This window comes from Coptis chinensis, chromosome 4, assembly GCF_015680905.1.
Source record: "Coptis chinensis isolate HL-2020 chromosome 4, ASM1568090v1, whole genome shotgun sequence".
Lineage (NCBI taxonomy): Eukaryota > Viridiplantae > Streptophyta > Magnoliopsida > Ranunculales > Ranunculaceae > Coptis > Coptis chinensis.
Window position 1 is genome coordinate 14,137,389 of NC_141459.1, and position 19,923 is coordinate 14,157,311.

The 19,923-nt window shown below is 35.4% G+C and overlaps 1 protein-coding gene, 1 long non-coding RNA gene and 1 pseudogene across 2 annotated transcripts; 2 read left to right on the forward strand and 1 right to left on the reverse strand.

Moving 5' to 3' along the window:
• Positions 1 to 1,512: 1,512 nt before the first annotated feature.
• Positions 1,513 to 6,903, reverse strand: LOC147502051 (transcription initiation factor IIA gamma chain / TFIIA-gamma (TFIIA-S)). The gene is made up of 4 exons (XM_086607019.1): positions 6,746 to 6,903; positions 6,495 to 6,648; positions 6,360 to 6,410; positions 1,513 to 1,857 (listed from the first exon to the last, which is right to left on the reverse strand). The coding sequence occupies exons 2-4, from the start codon at positions 6,621 to 6,623 to the stop codon at positions 1,717 to 1,719; spliced, it is 321 nt and encodes a 106-aa protein (XP_086463145.1). The 5' UTR covers positions 6,624 to 6,648; positions 6,746 to 6,903; the 3' UTR covers positions 1,513 to 1,716.
• Positions 6,904 to 10,252: 3,349 nt separating this feature from the next.
• Positions 10,253 to 11,988, forward strand: LOC147502052 (uncharacterized; annotated as a pseudogene).
• Positions 11,989 to 12,590: 602 nt separating this feature from the next.
• LOC147502053 (uncharacterized) lies at positions 12,591 to 19,891 on the forward strand. Its single transcript, XR_015219923.1, has 11 exons — positions 12,591 to 12,731; positions 13,145 to 13,432; positions 13,519 to 13,593; positions 15,072 to 15,176; positions 15,260 to 15,392; positions 15,970 to 16,062; positions 16,496 to 16,644; positions 17,759 to 17,816; positions 18,290 to 18,440; positions 18,555 to 18,586; positions 19,796 to 19,891. It is a non-coding gene; the product is annotated as an uncharacterized LOC147502053 (long non-coding RNA).
• The last annotated feature ends 32 nt before the right edge of the window (positions 19,892 to 19,923 follow it).

Genomic DNA, 19,923 nt, shown 5'->3' on the forward strand with positions numbered 1-19,923 from the left:
GAATTCAGCATCTAATTTGCTAGAGTCTTTGTTATTTGTTACGCAAACACATATTTATGGTAAGTCAAAAAATCTTGAAGTGGCGCCATAAATATGATCTGTTAATTGAAATAGACACAATTGTTTCTCTTGATCCTTTCTCTACAAGTAATATTTGTCTGAAGTCACCTCCAAAAACCATTGCTTTGCCTCCAAATGGTTTGTCCTTAGTCTCTGACATTGTCTCTGAAAGTGGCATCAACAGCTTCAAAGTCATTTTTTTTACTCACTGATCATACATTATGTTGAAGTCAAATAGGTATAAATAATGAATGTTCATACCCAAATATGTGTTCTCAGTGATCGTCATACATTAGGTTAAAGTATGAACACTGATTGTTCATACTATATATACCGGATCATTTCGGTTGGGCAGAGCATTTATTATTTCGAGTCAGGGATATAATTTATTTTTCATCTATCCGAGCCGTTTTTTATTTTGCGTCAAGAGTGTATTTGATCTTTCGTCTATCCGGTCCTTGAGTGATTAAAAAAAATAGTAGTGTAGAGAGTGACTTTTTCGTTCGATTTGTCATTGACAAAATGGTAAGCTGAATAAGACAAGCTGAAAGTGAAAATAAGGAAGTAAGACAGTAACACAGGACGGACGGTAGGAGTATTCCCAACGATGGACAACATAAAAGATGATATGACGCACACCTGGAAGTTCAGTCCCAACTCAAGTACTTCTAGTGCATAACATAACTTGTTTATGAGATACAGTTATGTCTACAGATATCATCACACTTAAAGGTATTGAAATACACAGGGCGAATCACTGCAACTAATCTCCCAGGTCCAACTGAACCGTTGGTCTGTCATGAAACAAAAGCATGCAGAACTCATCCCTGATAATCGAAGGAACAGCACTAATTTCAATAAAAGTTACCTCTTCGGCTCTTCACAAGGGCACTAACTCTAAGTGTGGGTTTTCTTCCAATTAATAATATGTTTTCAAAATATTTGTAAAATCGGTAAAACTGTTGAAAGTCACGACGAACTGAATTGTAGATCTGTATCGAAATGACCAAAAAACAGCATGCACAGGCAAAATTTTCAGTATTTTGATGAAAGAGAATCAAACGATCACAATACTACCTGGAACTCGTCCAATGCCAGCTCGTAAAAATCAAAACTGACTGCATTATTGTCTTCCTCTCCACTGACCATATACTCTCGCATATATGCACGGTTCTTCAATTTTTCTTTACAATAAACAATTACGAAACTGAAGAAGGACAGATCTAAAAGATGTAAGCCTATCAAAAACTAGAAAGCAGTAAAAGAAAATTGTCAATTCTCATTTTGTCAAATTTCTTAATCCAAATAAATGGGTCATGGTTACGATTAAACTTTGATCTACATAATGCAGATCATGCTTTTCTCCTAAGCCATTAAGATGATAGATTTCCAGACACGTACCAGACTGTTCTTGTCCCTGTGTTAGTTGATTTTCATTTACGTGCTACATCATGCCATTAAAGGAATATATAAATAGGACACAAATTCTAAAGACTGATCAAGTCAAATGTAACGTATTATTGTTCAAGAATAGGGAATTTGATTCTCCTTACACATTTCCCATCCTTTCTCTGACTACTATTCTCGTAAATGAGTGAGCTTCCTCTCAGTCCCTTTCCTCATCAATCACAACCTCCTTAACACAAAACTGGCACCTCATTGTGTAAGAAGCTTTGAATCACATGCCACTATTTTTACTTTGCCAACATTTTCCTGACATTCCTCATTTTTGAACACGGCATCTTGTAGGATGAAAGTCCAAACATTGTCACAGAACCGATACGTGTGCAAATGTCCCTGCACAACCCACCAACAGACAAAGGGAATTCATTTCTAAATGGCCAATAATACAACAGGAAATATCAAAAGAAAAATAAAAAACGCAATGCAAATAAAAACTTAGCTCGTCTTGATCAGGAAGAAAATTAAGCATAATAGAAAAACTGTTTTGAAGGCTTTGTTTGGCTTAGTACGTGGTCCCACTTCCACATTCATCACCAAAGAAAGATTAAAATTCCATCAATAATATCGAGAAAACTTCCAAACAACAAAAATTTGATTCGATTTGGAGTCAAGGCATGACTTTAAAAGTGAAAGATAAACCATAACTCCTTCAATATAAATAGAGATTTGCCCTGCAATCCTTAACCATCACCTTACAAGGTAAGAAAAAGACACACTCCGAACTTCATTTTTTCAGGAAAAACTAGGACTGTACAAAAGATACATTTATCAAGGTAGTATAAACAATTCGACAATTGAAAACCAGTGGTGTTTCAACAGGAAGAGTCCACTAGCAAAGAGCATTGCATACAGATGCTAAACGCCTGAAAGCTTAATTTCACGCTATAGCATCTCCAATAGTCTTAAATATTCCGTCTATTTAATGGGGAAAAGAGGACACACTCATCTCCATATTTTTGCATTACACCTTCAGTGTAGCCCAAAACAAAAAAATATACAGGCAGTTAAATCAGAAGCGAAAAACAGAAAAAAGAGATGATGGAGGAGTGGAGTATGCAAAAAGGAAATGAGTGTTGTCTACCTAGGACAAAGATAGATAAGCTGGCAGCTGGCCAAATATGTGAGGAGAGTGTTTGAGTCCCCACTTAGGTACCCAAAAGCCCAAGCCCAACGCATAGACTATCCGGATCAACCCTATTTTATATAAATATATATATTTGATTTATATTTGTTATTGATGACAAACAAGAAAATCTACACCCTATCACATTGAATTTCACAACTAATATAACATACTACCTACCTGTAGAAATGATAGAATTTCTTTACCTTTAGCACAAAAAATATAAAATTCTGTCAGTACTCTAGAAATGATAGATTAAAGCAAGAAAGCAAGCCAACTTAAGAATCAGTGTCCTTCTAATACATAGGATAATTATAAGATAAATTTAAATTATTTCCACTAATCATTTCAATGATATGAGAAACATGGGGCTCAAATATTTTAGTTCCTCAATATATCAAGAAGAGTACGGAACTCCTCAGAAATATTACTTAGGTGCCAAAGCCGCTCTTCCGAGCGCCTCACTGCAGCATCAAGGCAGATGTCAGCACCACTACCAACACGATACTGGGCATGCCTGAATGTCACAAATGCTATGTTTTCCTTGTTCCGGTCCAACATAAGCTTGACATACAGATCATACAGGTGGGGCTTCAGAAAATTAACATCAAATTGCCACCCTTCCAAATCCTTCATTCGATTGATGAGCTCCCGCATATGCCCACTCAAAATGCTTCCTTCGGTTGTTTCAATACTCTCAGCCAATACCACTGTTTCAACAAAACAGCCCCACATCAGCTCTTCGGCAATCCCAACATCGACGTTAGCCCTCCAACACCAGCTCACGTCTGGGTTTTGCGGAAATGCCAACAAGAAGTCGTGCAGTACTCGCCTATACCTTTGCCCAGGCGTCAACCATGACCAACCTCGCAGGTTGGCTTCAGAAAAATACCCCATTCGAACAAAGGCACCCCAGCAACCAGTAATTCCCTCCTCATGCCTTTGACGCGTAACGCTACTTCTATTGGAATCGACACTCTCCACATCACTCACCATCTTCCTCCCCTCAAGGATAAACTCACACAATCCTTCATGGGTATATATAAGCCTACATGCATTGCAGGATAAAAAATTCATTTATTGAAATATTTATGGTTAAATCTCATTTACCAAATACTTCCCAAAATACCACAAAGGTGATGGTGCTTTTCAATATCAACCATATTCACCGAATATTCAAATATAAGGAAAGCGTTTAGAAACTGAAAGAGCAAAAGAGGAAAGAACATCTCTGAAGACCACGTGTACGACAATACATTTAATTCAATTGGCAGAGAATAAAAATCCACTTCCCAAAGTACAAACTCTCAATTATGTCATTGAACAAAGAGTGGAGATAATATTTTTACTTTATTCTAAGTAGTAGAGCTAATATAAGGAAAACTTCTAGAAACCGAAAGAGCAAAAGAGGAAAGAACATCACTCTGAAGAACACGTGTATGAGAATACATTTAATTCTATTGACAGAGAATGGAAATCCACTGCCCAAAGAACAAACTCTCAATTAAGTCATTGAAAAAAGAGTGGACAAAATGCTTTTTTTTTTCCTGTGTCTTAGTGATAAAATAAGGAAAACTTCTATAAACCAAATGAGGAAAAGAGGAAAGTAAATCACTCTGAAGAATACGTGTATGAGATTACATTTAATTCAATTGACAGAGAATGGAAATCCACTTCCCAAAAGATAAACTCACAATTGAGTCGTTGAACAAAGAGTGGACAAAATGCTTTTTCTTTTTTCTACGTATTAGTTTGAAAATATAATTCTTAGTATGTAGTTTTGATCATTTATAAAATAATCATAGGAGAAGGAAATTGTAAACAAAGCAGGAGTACTTTCTGCATTTGGTCTTTTGACTTTCAAAGGGCACGTGGTCGCACCCCTTATTCCGGATAACATATTGTAACATTGTTACAACCTTTTAAAAAAATTGTAAACCAAAAAAGAAAATGTGAAGAAGTACAAAGTGCCTCACAACTTCAGTTTCTATTAGCTAGACGTTACTCATATTAATTACGCCATATACTGAAAAGAATATAACAGGTAAGGTAAATGCTTGCTACAGATTGATAGTGTTGCCCCTCTGTATTAACGCAACTCTCCGGCTCCTAATGCTCCCTCTGTACTTCTGTGGTATCATTGCCATGATACATAGTTCCACATTGGTGGTGTAATAAGGAGATCTTGGGTACATAAGTAAGCCCAAAGGAACTCAGAGTAACTTCAGTAGAATTTTTTAACAAGGGACCAGCTGTAACAAATACTCCCTGTTTCTGATTATAGAATAATGGGGAGTAGGAAACTGGAGCATTGTATAAGAGACTCTGATCCCTACTCTAGTGTGAATGCGGGATACTAAGAGCGAGAGTGGGTACTTGTCATGACAATCTCACATTGGTAGCGTAATGGACAGATCATGAGTAAGTAAGTATGGCCCAAGGATCGCAAGAGTAGCTTCAGCTAGCACTTTTGAGTGAGGGAAAGAGATTGTAATACTTATGTAAGAAAACAAAGAAAATGGAAACACCAAAGTAATAACAATCATTGATTCTGTATGGGGTGATCTCACAATTATTGGTTTTGAAGTCAAGTCAAAACTTTTTATTTGTGATACCCTTGGGCGCAGCCCGAGGAGGGGTATGATGGAAAGGCGCCTAGCCCAAGTATGGGTGACGGTTGCGCCATGGTGTGATCTCACTGCGCTTAGGCGGCTGTCCAAAGATCCTGGCTATAAATAATTGATCATCCAAATCCTAACGACGAGGCCTTTTCAAGCACAATTGGCTGTGGGGTTGGTGAGAACTCCACAATTAAGCGTGCTCGGGTGGGAGTAATTTTAGGATAGATGACCTCATGAGAAGTCTCGTCTGGACAAAACCCTACACTGTCGGAGGTCTGCAGTGGCTAAGTGGGGACAATATCGACGTGTTAGGATGGGGTGGATCACTACATTATTCTTTCCTTCTATTACTATACGATTCCAATCATATTCAGCTCTCCTAAACCAATTACACGTCAACAGAAAAATCCCAGCCATCTGAGCAACCAGTGTCTTCCTGATAAGTTTTGTATCAACTCAATATGAAATAACGGTATTTTAACGTTCAAGGAAGTAATTATTGTGTAATGAAATAATACTTTCAACTCTCAGAAACAACTAAAGAGACCAACTATAACTCAAAACGAGTAGATCTTAACTATATCCACTTCATAGTAAATGAGGAATCGGGACTAATCAGCCTAGTCGATGTTCATGTTTCCTACTACTATTTAAGTGGTTCTTTGTTACAACCTCTCTTGTCCTTCAAACCCCAAAATCCTTAAAGGAAAAAGGTCATTCGGGGGCCATTGTGATTTGTTGTTACTAACGTACAAAAAGAAACAGACTTTTCGGAAAAGCAACTATAAACCAAATAAATATATAGGGTTAAAACTTAAAAGGTAGTAGAGCAAAATTTATCAGCAGATATCAACCAAAACAATGGTTCTTAATCCTGCTAGTATATTTCAATAACAAAATAGTAAACTGGCACACGAATATAGTGACGTAACCTGTCAATACCAGAATACCATTCCTTAATTCCACTAAACCCAATCTTTTAACCAATTTTCTCAAGTTAAAATTCTACTTGACAGAAAATTAAACTTGAGAAAAATAATTATAAAAAAAAAAACATGCAATAAAGAATAAATATCGAAAAGATAGCATACCTTGACTGTAACTTTGCTCTTAACTTGAGTTTCAAGAGCTTCTGTCATAGACTGCGAAAAATCAAATACAATTAAAAAAAAACACACAAATACGAGTAAAGTACAGCTTCAAAGTCTAAAAAATTGCAAAGTCACCTTATCAAACTGAACAAGAACTTGAATAGCAAGTTCAGGACTAAGAGTACCACTAGAAACCATCTCATCTAATGTTTCTGTCAAACACATTCCAATTGTAGATCTTCGATACAGCTCAAATGTCGCCATCAATAATAATAATAAATAAATAAATCTACAAAAAAAAAAAAAAAAAAATTGTTATTTATGAAAACCTATAAATTTAGATTAGAATAATAGTGCGAATGAAGGGAGAGAGAAAATTGATTTACCAGTGGAAAATTTGAAGTTTTTTTGAAAAGAGTGGGAAATTTTCAGGTGGTGTTTGGTTTTTATATGAGTGAGTGGAAAATTTGTGTTCGAAAAAAATTTGGGGGTTTTTATACCCTAGGACTTTCAGGAAGGCGGTAGCTTTGATTGATGATAGACTATGATCTAGTGGTTTTGGGAGTAGGTTTAGAAAGGCAAGCGATGGGCCAAACTTTAGGTCCAATGCTTAACTTTTGAAGGCCCATGTGGTCTAGCCCAATCTCACCACTGATGTTCAAGCGTTTTGATTTTTTTGATTTCGATATTTTATTTTGGTCGATACTTGGAGAACGTTTTGATTTCCATTGTTTACTAATTTAGAACCACCTCCCTACCTCCCCAATAATTTAAAACTATCTCCCCGAAATTTAGAACTAGACAACTTTTTATGCTGCGTTTTGTTTTATTTTGAATCATTTTGAATCTTTCTGGTTTTGATTTTTCAACAAAAATAGCTGTACTGTGTAGCACCGGCTCTATACTTGTTCTCCAATTGCTTAATTAATTTCCGCTAGCATGTCTTGTCTTTGGTCCATTCATTTTCCGAACATCGTGAGAGCGAGCCAACGATTTTGGGCCTAGGGGTCCAACTTCTTTTTTGGGTCTGTCCAAATCTCTCTCAATCACTCGGGATTCAGGAAGCTTTCTTTCGAATAAAAAGTGACTCTGTCAAAGTGTCAAACGACTTGAAACAAGATTGTGGGTGTTGATATTTTTTGGTTATGTAGAAGTCTGGTATCTCTACACTATATGATAGCCGCCTAGCCGGGTATTTAGGAGTCCCTCTCTACTCTCGAGTAGGCAATTTGTAATTTCTATAGTTGCTCAATTTCGAAACACCTCCCTTACAAAAATTTAGAACAAACCCCTATTTATTAATAATTTAGAAAAGCCTCCCTAATATCACTTAAATTATATAATTATTCCCAATTTCCCTCAGAACAAACTCTCTTTTATTAATAATTTAGAAAAATCTTTCAAATGTCACTTAAATAACATAATTATTTCCTATTAAAAAAATAGATGAGCCTTTTCTATATAATTATAATTAGAATCCAAAAAAATCATGTTAACTATCGAACTCGAGGGACGGGTTTTAAAACTTTAAGACTTTAGAAAAAAAAAAAAAAAAAAAAAAAAACCAATGCGCAGCATGGTTTGCATACTTGTATGAGTACGAAGTCCGAAACGCTCGAGTTCGTATTTAGCTCTTTTAAGCCTCTAAGCTCATCCCGAACACTGTATGGCCATGTCTAATTTGAGTTATTTGATTTTTCGATCATTTACCATGGTTTATAAGATGCTCCTTTACAAGACGAGTTAAGAACTAATATTTTGTGGATATGATATATTAACTATGGATAACTACTCCACCAAAATTCGGCTCAATTGGAAATCCCTAACCTAGTTAAAAAATATTGTCAATTTTGAATTTTTTTTAATGGTCCAGATTCTTCGATTTTACAATCATATTTTGACATTGTTAAACATCATCAAATGAGATGAAATTTTATAGAGGTGATCTTCATAGTTTGTTGGACACACACACACACACACACACACACACACACACACACACACACACACACACACATATATATATATATATATATATATATAATTTTTCCAATATATCAAAATATATTATCTCCATGCTAACACGAAAAAACGATATCCACTAGGGTAATCAAAGCATGGGAATTTGTAGTTAAGATGCACACAGTTAGCAGTGATTGATGAAGTGTTGTTCAAAGTCTTATGGGTACCGAGTTTTGACATATATGAGTTTCTAATCAAGGACCATTAATACTGAGTAGTTGAGAATGCTCCCAGTGACCCACTTCAGCCCCTTTTTTTTCTCTAAGACTGATACATAAGATTTTACATAAAAAAATGAATTATACGCCCTTTTTTGCCGATTTCAATTGTTCGTAACCCAAAATAAATAAAAACCTCTTCCATACTCTTTTTTCAATTCTCCAAAACAAAAAAAAAAAAAAAAAAAAAAAAAATCATCTCTTCAAACCCTCTTTCTTATTCTTCTCTTCTTCCAAAATTAAACTAAGAAATTGTTCAAGATGACGAAGTTAAGTCTATGGACGAGGTCAAAAAGGATGATAGAGTGATGTCAAAATTACAGAAGATATTGTGTTCTTTAGAAGAAATTGTTCAAGATGATGAACAATTCTATACTGCAATTTCAAGATGATGAACAAACAACTTATAGCCGCGATCGCTCATTATTTGTTTTTTCGATTTTGGTTACAGAAAGAATGTGTTGCTAGAAATTCTTGATAAACACTGTTTTCAAGAGAATGAAAAGATTAAGAAGCTAGAGAATGAGCACTCATCAAACTGTTTCTCAGAATATGATTTTATGTATTTACCTATGGATTTCCGGTATGTATACACTCTTATTCACTTTATAACCCAATGTATTTTTTTCGTCAGTAAATTAAAACTTTGGGAAAAAAAACCATCTAATTACAAAATCATCTACCCTTCGAACTTATTCTTCAACAAACATGATGTTGGGAAGGTCACAAAATCATCTACCCTTCAAACTTATACATTGCACTCATGACGCTTTCAGGAATAGAAAGGAAAAAATATACATTGCACTTGCAAAAAAATAATTTTAAAAAAAAATTATTGCAACGTTAGGTTATTACCATATATAGTATGAACAGAGTTATGAGATTATGAGATTTGCAAGTATATTTTGCGTGTACAAAGCGCATCACATCCAATATTGATGGTGGAAGATCCCAAGCAATAACTAAAATCTGAAGGGTCAATTGCTACTCCTTTTCTTAATCATCCGCAAAAAGTACTTCTCTTCACATCATGATTGGCTTCCCTAAAGCCGATGATCATCCGGCGTCTCATCATTGTCAATTATGGAGTAATCTAAGTCTTGAGAATCTTTTCCTTACAAAAACTTTTGTTGCATGGCGTGAGTGAATTGTTCTATCCGATCTTCCATCTCAACAATGGATAAACTTGCTTTCTCATTAGACTTCAGTACCATTGCTCACGAACACCATTGCTTGTATCGTTGTTGTCCGGCTCCCTGAAAAAGTAAAATAGTCAAAACAAGGCAAAAACATCGTTAAATACTGAGTCATGTCACCAAACCCGGCTTATTTAAGAGCAAAAAGATTTGTTTGACTATAACATCCTCGGCTAATCAAGGTATATAATGGACCGCCAAATTTTATAGTGGGGATAAATGTTTATGCACGTATTAGTATGCTAAGTTTGTTATTCATTTTGCATTAATCAGGTTGCAAGGATGTAGTGATAATCCTATTCACTGGAGCAAATGTTCTTTGTTGAAAGCAGACGACCAAATTCCACACCCACATGTACTAGCCGCCATGCCTGTGAGTGAATTTTTTCTAAAACTTAATTCGGCACTAGATGTTTGATTACTGTTTTAAATAACTAATAGTGATCTTATTAGTGAGATGGCCAGTACCATTGAGTTGTGTATGCAATCTGCCAACATATGTGAGGTCTATTAACTGACTTGGCATGCCCTTTTTTATTGTTGAGTTGAAATTTTAGAGATTTAACTATCCAAGTGTTTAATGACATAGAATCTTTAGATTTATGCCAAAGGGTATTGTGGAAGATGTGTTGTGATAAAGTTTATTGAGTTATTGACAGGGAGTTTGATTTTGGGTTCTTTTTATGGAGTTGTAGACTTGCAAGGGCCGATGCACGTTCATCATCAACAACACCCACATGCTTTTCATCAACAACAACACAGACTGCATTCGCGAGGGATCAATGGTTCACCCACCAATGCACGATGTTTTTCCCCTCACAGTTGGGAGGATGCACGAGTGTGAACAGACGATGGCCATAGTGGAATATAATAAAGGGGAGAGGGTAAAGGCAACGACAAGTGATGAGGATGAACCCAATTTTACTAAAGGTGGTGTAGATGGGCATGGTGAACCAGGTAGAGGGAAGAAAGGGGGGGTCACCATGGCAGAGGATGAAGTGGAATGATACAATGGTGATACTTCTGATCACTATAGTTTCTTACATGGGTGAGGATGTTGCTGTTGAATGTAGCAATGGGGGAAGAAAATATGCAATTATGCAAAAGAAGGGGAAGTGGAAGTTAGTCTCGAAAGTCATGGCTGAAAGGGGATATTGTGTATCACCTCAGCAGTGTGAAGACAAGTTCAATGACCTCAACAAGAGATACAAGCGACTCACATACATCCTTCGAAGGGGCACTTCATGTAAGGTTGTTGAAAATCCTGAACTTTTAGATATAATGGACCACCTTTCAGAGAAAGCTAAGGAGACTGTTAGGAAGAGATGTGCTCATACCACAATGGAAACAGATTGCATCTCCTTCCTGATCCATCATTGCAGCGGTCCTTGCAACTCGCCCTCAGAAGCAGAAAGGATGATGAAATTCTTGATACAAGAAAGAACCAACAAGGTGATGTTGGCGGCGCCATCAAGACGCCCCGGCGGTGGCGACCATGATGACGAGCCTGAGGAGAATCATGATAATGGGGCCATGTTTGGGTTTCAAGGCGGTTTTGCAAAGCGCATGACCATGAAGATGTGAGTTTTGGAAACCCCTTAACTCAGGATTGTGACAAAAGATCTTATCCTCACCCACGGAACACCCATGTCGACATGAATCGGATGCTCGGAGAAGGTTGTAAAACAGCTTTGGTTGCGAAGCGATGGATAAAGTCTCGCCACTTCAGTTGGAAGAACATAAGTTGCAGATTCAGGCACAAATGTTGGAGCTAGAGAAGCAGCGGTTCAAGTGGCAACGGTTTAGCAGGAAAAAAGATCGAGAGCTGGATAAACTGAGGATTGAAAATGAGCGGATGAAGCTTGAAAATGAGCTTATGGTATTAGAATTATAACGGAAGGAACTAGAAGCTGGCTATAACTGATAGATGCAAGGCATCATATTATACACAAGGCTGAGAAAAAGAACTTTTTAATTTCCTGTACATCAATGGAGGATGGCAACTCATGTATACATCTTATATATTCCCAAATTTGCTCAAAAGTCTTGGAAGGGCAAATATATGTGTTGTGGGTTTTAAAAATGTGATATTACTCAATGGTGTGCATTATGGAAAATATTGTTTCCTTCTTATATTCGTGTATGTGGTTGTAGCATTTGAATATGTTAATTGTAGTTTCGATTTGGTGCGTCTCATGATTGAATTTCTAGCAAATTTGAGTGAGTTGGCTAGGCTTAGATCACCATATATTATACAATGTATTTAATCATAAGATCATGATTCACGACATTCGGCATTTTTCTATACGAATTGATTCACGGGAAGACGCCATTCAGAGGCAATGGTAATCGTGAGACATTGTTCAATGTTGTTGGACGACCGCTCAAGTTCTCAGATGGATCCACTTTCAGTTTTGCTGCCAAAGATTTGATTAGGGGTTTGCTTGCAAAGGACCCAAAAACAAAGATTAGGATACAAAAGGGGAGCTATAGAAATCAAGCAGCATCCATTCTTTGAAAATCTTAATTGGGCTCTTATTCATGGAACTCAGCCTCCAGATATTCCAAAACCAGTTGATTTAAATTGTGTTGACCAAAGTGTTAAATGTTATGTGCCACAAAGTGAGAAGGGAGCAAGTGATTCAGACTGTTCATCAGGTCCATACCTCGACTTTGAATTCTTTTAGATATATTGACAAAAAATAATAGTGTATATTATTTTCCACATCAATGAAATTTTGTTTCTATTTATTTATTTTTCTACAATAAAAAACACAGGGAGAAGGTACCAGGTTTCTGCATAAAATGGCTGCTCTATGTTTTGATCTTTGCATAATTCATGAGAGTTGCTGGGATGCAGTGGCCCTTTTCTAGCAAGCTTTCATCCCTGCATCAGTTCATGCCTTTAAGGTTTTTCAAGAAGAAAGGTCCAAAAGGTTTTTATTTCGCCCTCTCGCTTCATTTGAGTTTATGCCCATTTCAACTGTAGATGCTTTTGACGCCAATTACAAAACAGTTAATGGTTTAGTTTAGGTGACACTGCTCCTATGGAGCAAGCTCTTTGAGCAACTCCGGTTACAACTCACATTCTCTATATTCTAAATTCTGGGGCCATGGTGGCGACTGTCGATCAAAGTTGAATGGCCAACCTGGCCAGACTTGCAGAGTTGTATATTTCATTCAATAACATTAGGCCGATTGGCATGCTTTTATTTCAAGATGATGGGGTGTGTATGCTAGCCAACAACATTGAATGATGACGCCGCTTCTTGCTAGCATTTTCGTGTAAATATATATGTTTTACATGACCTCACTAAATTCAAATATATAAATTTACCCCTAATTGCAGGTTAAAACAAAATTGCGATCTTTCAAGTTCTTATATAGGTATGGTGACTTGCGGAAGGTTGAGAAAGCGAAGTGATGGACCTGTTGTTTATGTTGTTTGTCGGGTTTTAATAGGGTCAGTGTTGTTACAAACAACGCTAGCTTTAACATATGGTTTATCAAGGAGAGACATTAGTTGCTACCACTGGATCAAGAGCATTACAAGCTAATGCTAAGTATGTAAGGGATCGGATTGTATGCATGGCCTTATAATGGAGATAAATATTTTTTCGCCTCTTACAACACTTCAGTAAGATATTTTTTTTCGTAAGTTGTTTTCACATTATTTGGATGTTGAGGATTTCTTAAGCTTTCAGTAACACTTTATTTGAACAGTGCAACGCGTAAAACCACTGATTAATGACCAAAATAGTCTGGAAGCCAATTGGTGAACATGCCTTTACAATGATGGTAACATTTCATTTGCTTAAATTCCAATATCTTACATCTTTATGTTTTGGTGTTATGATTCATCCCCCTCCCCCTTATTTCCAACACATCTAATCTCCATATATTTAGCATTAATATTTTTTATTCTCTGCGTCACTGGGGGATTACGAAAAAAGTGGAGAAAAAAAATGAAGTTTAACTCGACTCCACAAAACCCGACTTTCTTCTTCAGGTAGAAAACCAAAACAAACACTATTCTATAACCCACCGTACCTCTTCCCAAAACTCATCATCTTTCTTCCTCTCTCATCCCATAAAGATTAATCTACTGGGAATTAACTTCATAATGGTGGGCATAAATACACAACTTCCATGAATCACGAGGTAAAATCAAGTTTTTATTTTTATTTTTTTTATTTTTATTTTTATTTTATTTTTATTTTTATTATTATTTTTTATTCCTACTTGGATTTTTGGTTGTGGGTTTTCTTTTCTTTGCTAGAGGTTCTTTTTTTGTAGTTTAACACGATTGCATCTGTTGACAGCTTTGAACTTGCATCACTACAGAATTGTGCCATCTCTTTCTTTGATTTTTTTTTTCTAAATTTTTTTTGTTTGTTTTGCACATTTGTTAATGTAATATGTAGTTTTTTCTTAGGTCAATTTTAGACACAAGTAGTGGGTTCGATATAGTTCTAAGATTGATATCCGCATTTACAATCACATAACCTATTAGGAAACTTATCCGCATATATCAAGAAGTCAACTTGACCAATGAAGACTTCAGGGGTTTTAGTGTGGCAAAGGTATCTCCAAGTTTTGTGTGAATCACAAATAAAGAATTTCATTCATATACATTTTAAATAAGCATCTTTATTTCCAAGAATTTAGTCATTCTTAACTTTTAAGTAGTAGTAATTTATAGTTTTTGTGAAGTTATTTGCACTATGCCTAAATTTTGCTCATGTAATACTTATTTGTAAGTGTGTTGTATTCATGATTGGTCTAGAGACTAAAACTAATAGAAAAAGGATGATACCACACTCTAGAAGTTGCAAAGAGTTTTGATTGGAGGGAGACAATGGTATTAGAAGGTACGAACGACAGGAGATTAACATAATCTAAAAAATGTTAATACACGTACTAGCAGACCAATGCAATGTGAAGCATCGGCAAAACAAATTAGCCCATTGAAATTCGGGTTGGGCCCAAGTAAATTTTTTCAACATGCTTATCCATCCCATCACAAAGAATTTTTAATTTAGCCCATTGTTTTTTTTCGTGGCAACATCATTAAATCATTTGTGAAGAATATAAATCACTCGGAATCACTCCATTTACAATTTCCATTTTATTATCATTTTATTATTGAGTTTTGTATATAAATTTTGTGAGTGAATTGCAAATGTATTTAGGTTGTGACTACCTACATTATTATTATTATTTTTAGTATTATTTTTTTTTCCCGTAACGTAACAGTTTTAGAATATTAATTGCAGATGGCCAACTTAGATTACCACCGTGTGTATTCTTAAAAGCTCTCATTTCTCCACCATTTGGGATGCTACTCTTTGGGTCACTTTCATTAGAACCATTTTGTTCAAGTAACCCTCCTTTCTAAAGTGCATGACCCTTTGCTTCTTCATAGTCGTATTTGTTGGTTAACTTAGTTTCCCATTCCTGACAGGTTACCTTACAAATGTGAATTTGGTAACAGAATGAAATACCCCGGAAATTATTGGTTAACTTGATACATGTCACACTAGTTGAGAATAATATCCATATGAGGGTAACCTTTGTAAGCATCACAAATTTTACAGGTTAGGTAATCCCTATCAATTGATTGCGCTTACTTTGTTTATATGGTTACTTGGTTTCCTTCTCAGTGCATATTTCACTTCATTTTCTTTTTATTTGCACCTGTTTATATATGTATTTAGCTAACTTGCGGGGTATCAAGAATGTTTGAATGTTGCAAGACCTGTGTGGGTCATATATTTTCTTTATGATGTCAATAACTGAGACCGCAACATGCATATCTAACAGTGTCATAATTCTTCTTTTATTTGGATCTTTGATTGCCTCTCTAGCTGAAAATTGTGAACTTTGAATTTGTTGCTATATGCTTTTAGGTGAACATTGTCATTCGTTGATATGACCACCAATTCTTTGATTTGGTACATCACTCTCATTTGCATATGCTTTAGTTTCATATTCACATCTCTCATATGATTCACTGATGTACAATCATAAATTGCCAATTGCTAGAACCTGAGTTTGAGTTTGTTATGATTCCTCTACGTGATATAATATTCGAGGTTTAGTTTGTTGTCAACCTTTCATGTTATAGCTTGTATAAATTATCGTTTGGTTATCAACATGTCTCTTTTGTCATAGATTTCATGCGAAGACGTGATGTGTCCTACTTAACTCTGCGTTCCATTTCCAGCGAGCCGCAGTTCACCTAGATGTATCCACAACTAATTTCAAGTGAGACAATAAACCTCGAAGTATGCATGCCATTTCTAGATTTTCCAGTTATTTTTTTTCTTTAATCTTTACATTGGAATAGAATATACATGTTTTGTGCCGGTTCGACATCATGCATATTGAGGACCTATATTGAGTTATAACTGCTGAACTACTTTATGCCGGTATGGCGATCGATATCTTAGATGACCTTTACCTTTCCTCTGTTCTAACCGACCTAAAGTTAGACTAAAGGGGGTGACTTCTTTCAAATAATTAACTTAAAGGGGATTCTAGGGCGATAATGGGATCTAAAGACAACCGCAATGCGATAGTGGCAGTCCAGTTAACCGTTGTTCTAAAGCCCGACTTACCCAATATGAATTTCTATATACCAGTCTTAACAGTGTGATAGTATAGTGTTGACTTTAATTCCTCCTCTCTAATTGTGTAGGGGAAGCTGTACGAATCAAAAGGTGTAGAGGAAGGCTTTTTGCCTTGCAAAATGAACCATAAGTGCCTCGGGTTTGGTTGCCATTTGATTATGCCCCTAGATTAGCAACAAGAAGGGCCTTTGGAGATTTTTGTTTGAAGGATTACAAGGTGATCTCTATACTTGAATTTTCTTATAGGCTACTAACAGAGAGGGATCAATTCATTGTTCTTGCATCTGTTAGGGTAAGTATTACCTACCAAAGAAATGTTTACATATTTACAATTTTTTTTGGGTGTTGTATTCATAGACCTCAAAATATTAGCGAATTATTTTACAAATAGACTTTGTGTACATTTCTGATTAAAGGAGAGGCCATTGGTTTGTTAGGTCTTACGCTAATGGGTGGTCAATATAATTCTTTGCATGCACAAGTCCAGAGTTATCTTCATCCAAAAAAACCAAAAACTCTAGGCTCACTTGGTTTATCCACTTCTCTCTATATCTATTGGGTTAGCAGCATAGAATACTAAATTTGTATATGAATTGCCACTCGATCATAACAGTTGAATTTTGAAGTGTCTTAGTTACCTAGATTTTTAGATGTTAGAGTAAAAAATAGTTCATTACCTTCTCCACAATGAGGAGACGTAAACCTTTAAAAAAAAACCTTTTGAAAAAACAGAAAGAAAGAACAAAAGACACAATTTCTATTGTTCACATACATACGGCAAACAGACTTCCATAGATTAATAGTATATGTTGTGAATTAGTTAGGAGTTAAGACTTCCTCTTCTGTTTGATTTATGTTAGCTATGAATTTAATAGCTATTCATGGCAAGAGGATGGTTGAAAAGTCTGTGAAATTACATGAGTAATTGGTGATCAGTTCACAATAATCGAAACAATTGTTGTAGCTAATAGTGATGCTCTAAAAGTGAAACCACGTTGCCCACTCTTTCTTGCTAGATATTGTTTTAGCCATATGTGAACCCTTATGTCAATTCATTCTCTCGCCTCTCTCAACAACAAAACAGAACCGACTGACATGTACCAGAGACAAATTACATTTTTATAGTATATCTCTACGTGTTTCTTTCATTCCTTAAATTAATAATTCTTCCTCAATATATCACCCTGTCGATCGTGGATACAATTGTCTTGAAGTTTTTACAATTCTTTTACTTCTTAAAGCAAGGTATTTATAGTAATCCTCTTCTTTTATTTCTTTCTTCTACTGAATCATTGTAAGATGTTGATCCACGATGTTTTAACTGTTAACAGATATTTTGCGAATATAACTCTTTTGCGTGGCAATCATGAAAGCCGTCAACTTACTCAGGTATTGTATGTTCATTATTTTGAATGCACTCAACCCCCTTTTCTTTTAGCTTTTACCTTCTTGGCACTGATATAACACATGTGCTGGAGTGTGAGTTTGACCATCCATGATTGTGATTTCAATTAAATAACTGTCTACTAGATTGATTAAGCTTTTACCATTAGGATTTATTCTAATAGGGAATGGTTGAGAAATTGGGATGAGTGATGTGTTGAAATTTTAGAGCTCTACCAACATAAACTTTATATCCAAAGTCATAGCTATTTTAAACATTGATATGTAATTCATGGGTTTCTGTTTGAAATATTGTGTTTTATGTTTATATTAGGTGTTCCTTTCTATTTTAATTAATAATTGTGTTTTATGTGTATATCTCAGGTTACTATCAATTTGGTTCTTATATCATTATGGTGTGTTTTTTTTTTTTTTTTAAAGTTATTCAGCTTCTCTATCCATTTTTCGTTATTATTCAGGTAGAGCCACGGACAAAAATTAAGGCACCAATTTTTGGAATAGCACTATTAAATCTTGCAGAATATGCATCAAAAGCTGGGAAAGATGAATTTGAAGTTAGCGTGCCTCTGACTCACGAGTGGTGACGCTGAACCTCATCCTTCTATATGCGTATGTGACTCCTGATATATTTATTGTTTTTTTTCTCATGACTGCGTACTCTACCCCGGATGGTCAAAAACTCTATTTAAATATTTCGAGTTTTGTTTTTCTCTCCCCTTGCAGTGACAGGGAATGCATGACATCTTTGAGCTAAGGTATGCACAATATCAACTCCTCATTGTCAATTCCTTATAATTTGATATTGTAGTGGATTGGAATTTGAATTGTTAGGTTCAAAATGTCTTTTTGGCATTAAGTCGTGATAACTTGGTTTAGTCTATACAAACACTCACATGTTTTAAATAAATAAATTCAATCAAGCCACCCATGCCCTTCAAGGGAAGGACAATCCTCGATTTTGCCAATGAGTCCACGCCCTTTTGTACGCATAAAAACGAAAAAAAAAAAAACAAAAAACTCAATAATGTCTATCATCCTTATTTCTCTTTTCTTTAAAGTAGTAACTCAAGAAACCCTTGATTTCAAATTATAAGAACAACAAAGCAAGAAGAGCAATCAACAATAAAACAAAACCCAACCTTCGTCAAACACTCCAAAGTCTCTCACACAAAAAAAAACGATGGCGGCAACACCTCTCAAATCTCTTTGAAGAAGTGGATCTGAAAAAATGGTTTTGGGGCCATCTGTTGTTTTGTCTTATTGTGCTATGAAAGTACACTAAACTTAATTATCAGGTATTAAATTTTCCTCTTTTTTTTTGCAACTCTGCCTTTTTGGGTGTTTATAAAGCAAACAAAATGGGTAATTTCTGACAAATTGAAATTGTGATTGGAATTTGGAAAATGACGATATCTATTTGGCTTTAGCAATATATATGTATTACTTATTTAATTTCACAGTTTTTGGCTTCTAGAGATTCATTTGGAAGATCGGTGTTGCTATTCTTCTGTTTAATCTTGGATATATATTCCTAAATAGTTCAATAAGAGCAGTACCATAGTATTATGAAATAGCTATAACACTTTTCTCCGTAGCTGCTTCCTGGTATTAAGAAACAAAATTATCATAATTTGATATTAAGAATTGAATCTTAAATGTAGAGACACTCAGTTCCAGCTCATCAAAGTCGTCCAACTTAGCTCAACATAAGTAGCCATAGAGTTACTCAACACAACTCAAGAAATAGACAAATGATCAAGAGAAGTACAAAAATCCTACTTCAGTTTTCATTTGCGTAAATTCACTTTTCATTTGCCCAAGTATTTTTTTTGTTGTAGTTTGGTATTATTAAAAGATGAACTCTGTTTTTCAATTATCAGTTTCAGTTTTGCTTGATGTTGTGGGTTAATAATGTTAATAAGAGTATATAATACAAGTATCTCTGCCATTGTTAATACTACAAGGAGAAGCTGATGTTGTAACTGATCTGTCAGCCAAAGTACAATGGTGGCTACTACAACATATGTCTATCTAACACAGAAAAAGGCCAAATCCATAAAAGGTTGGTGATCTGATCCGACAAGTCTTTGTC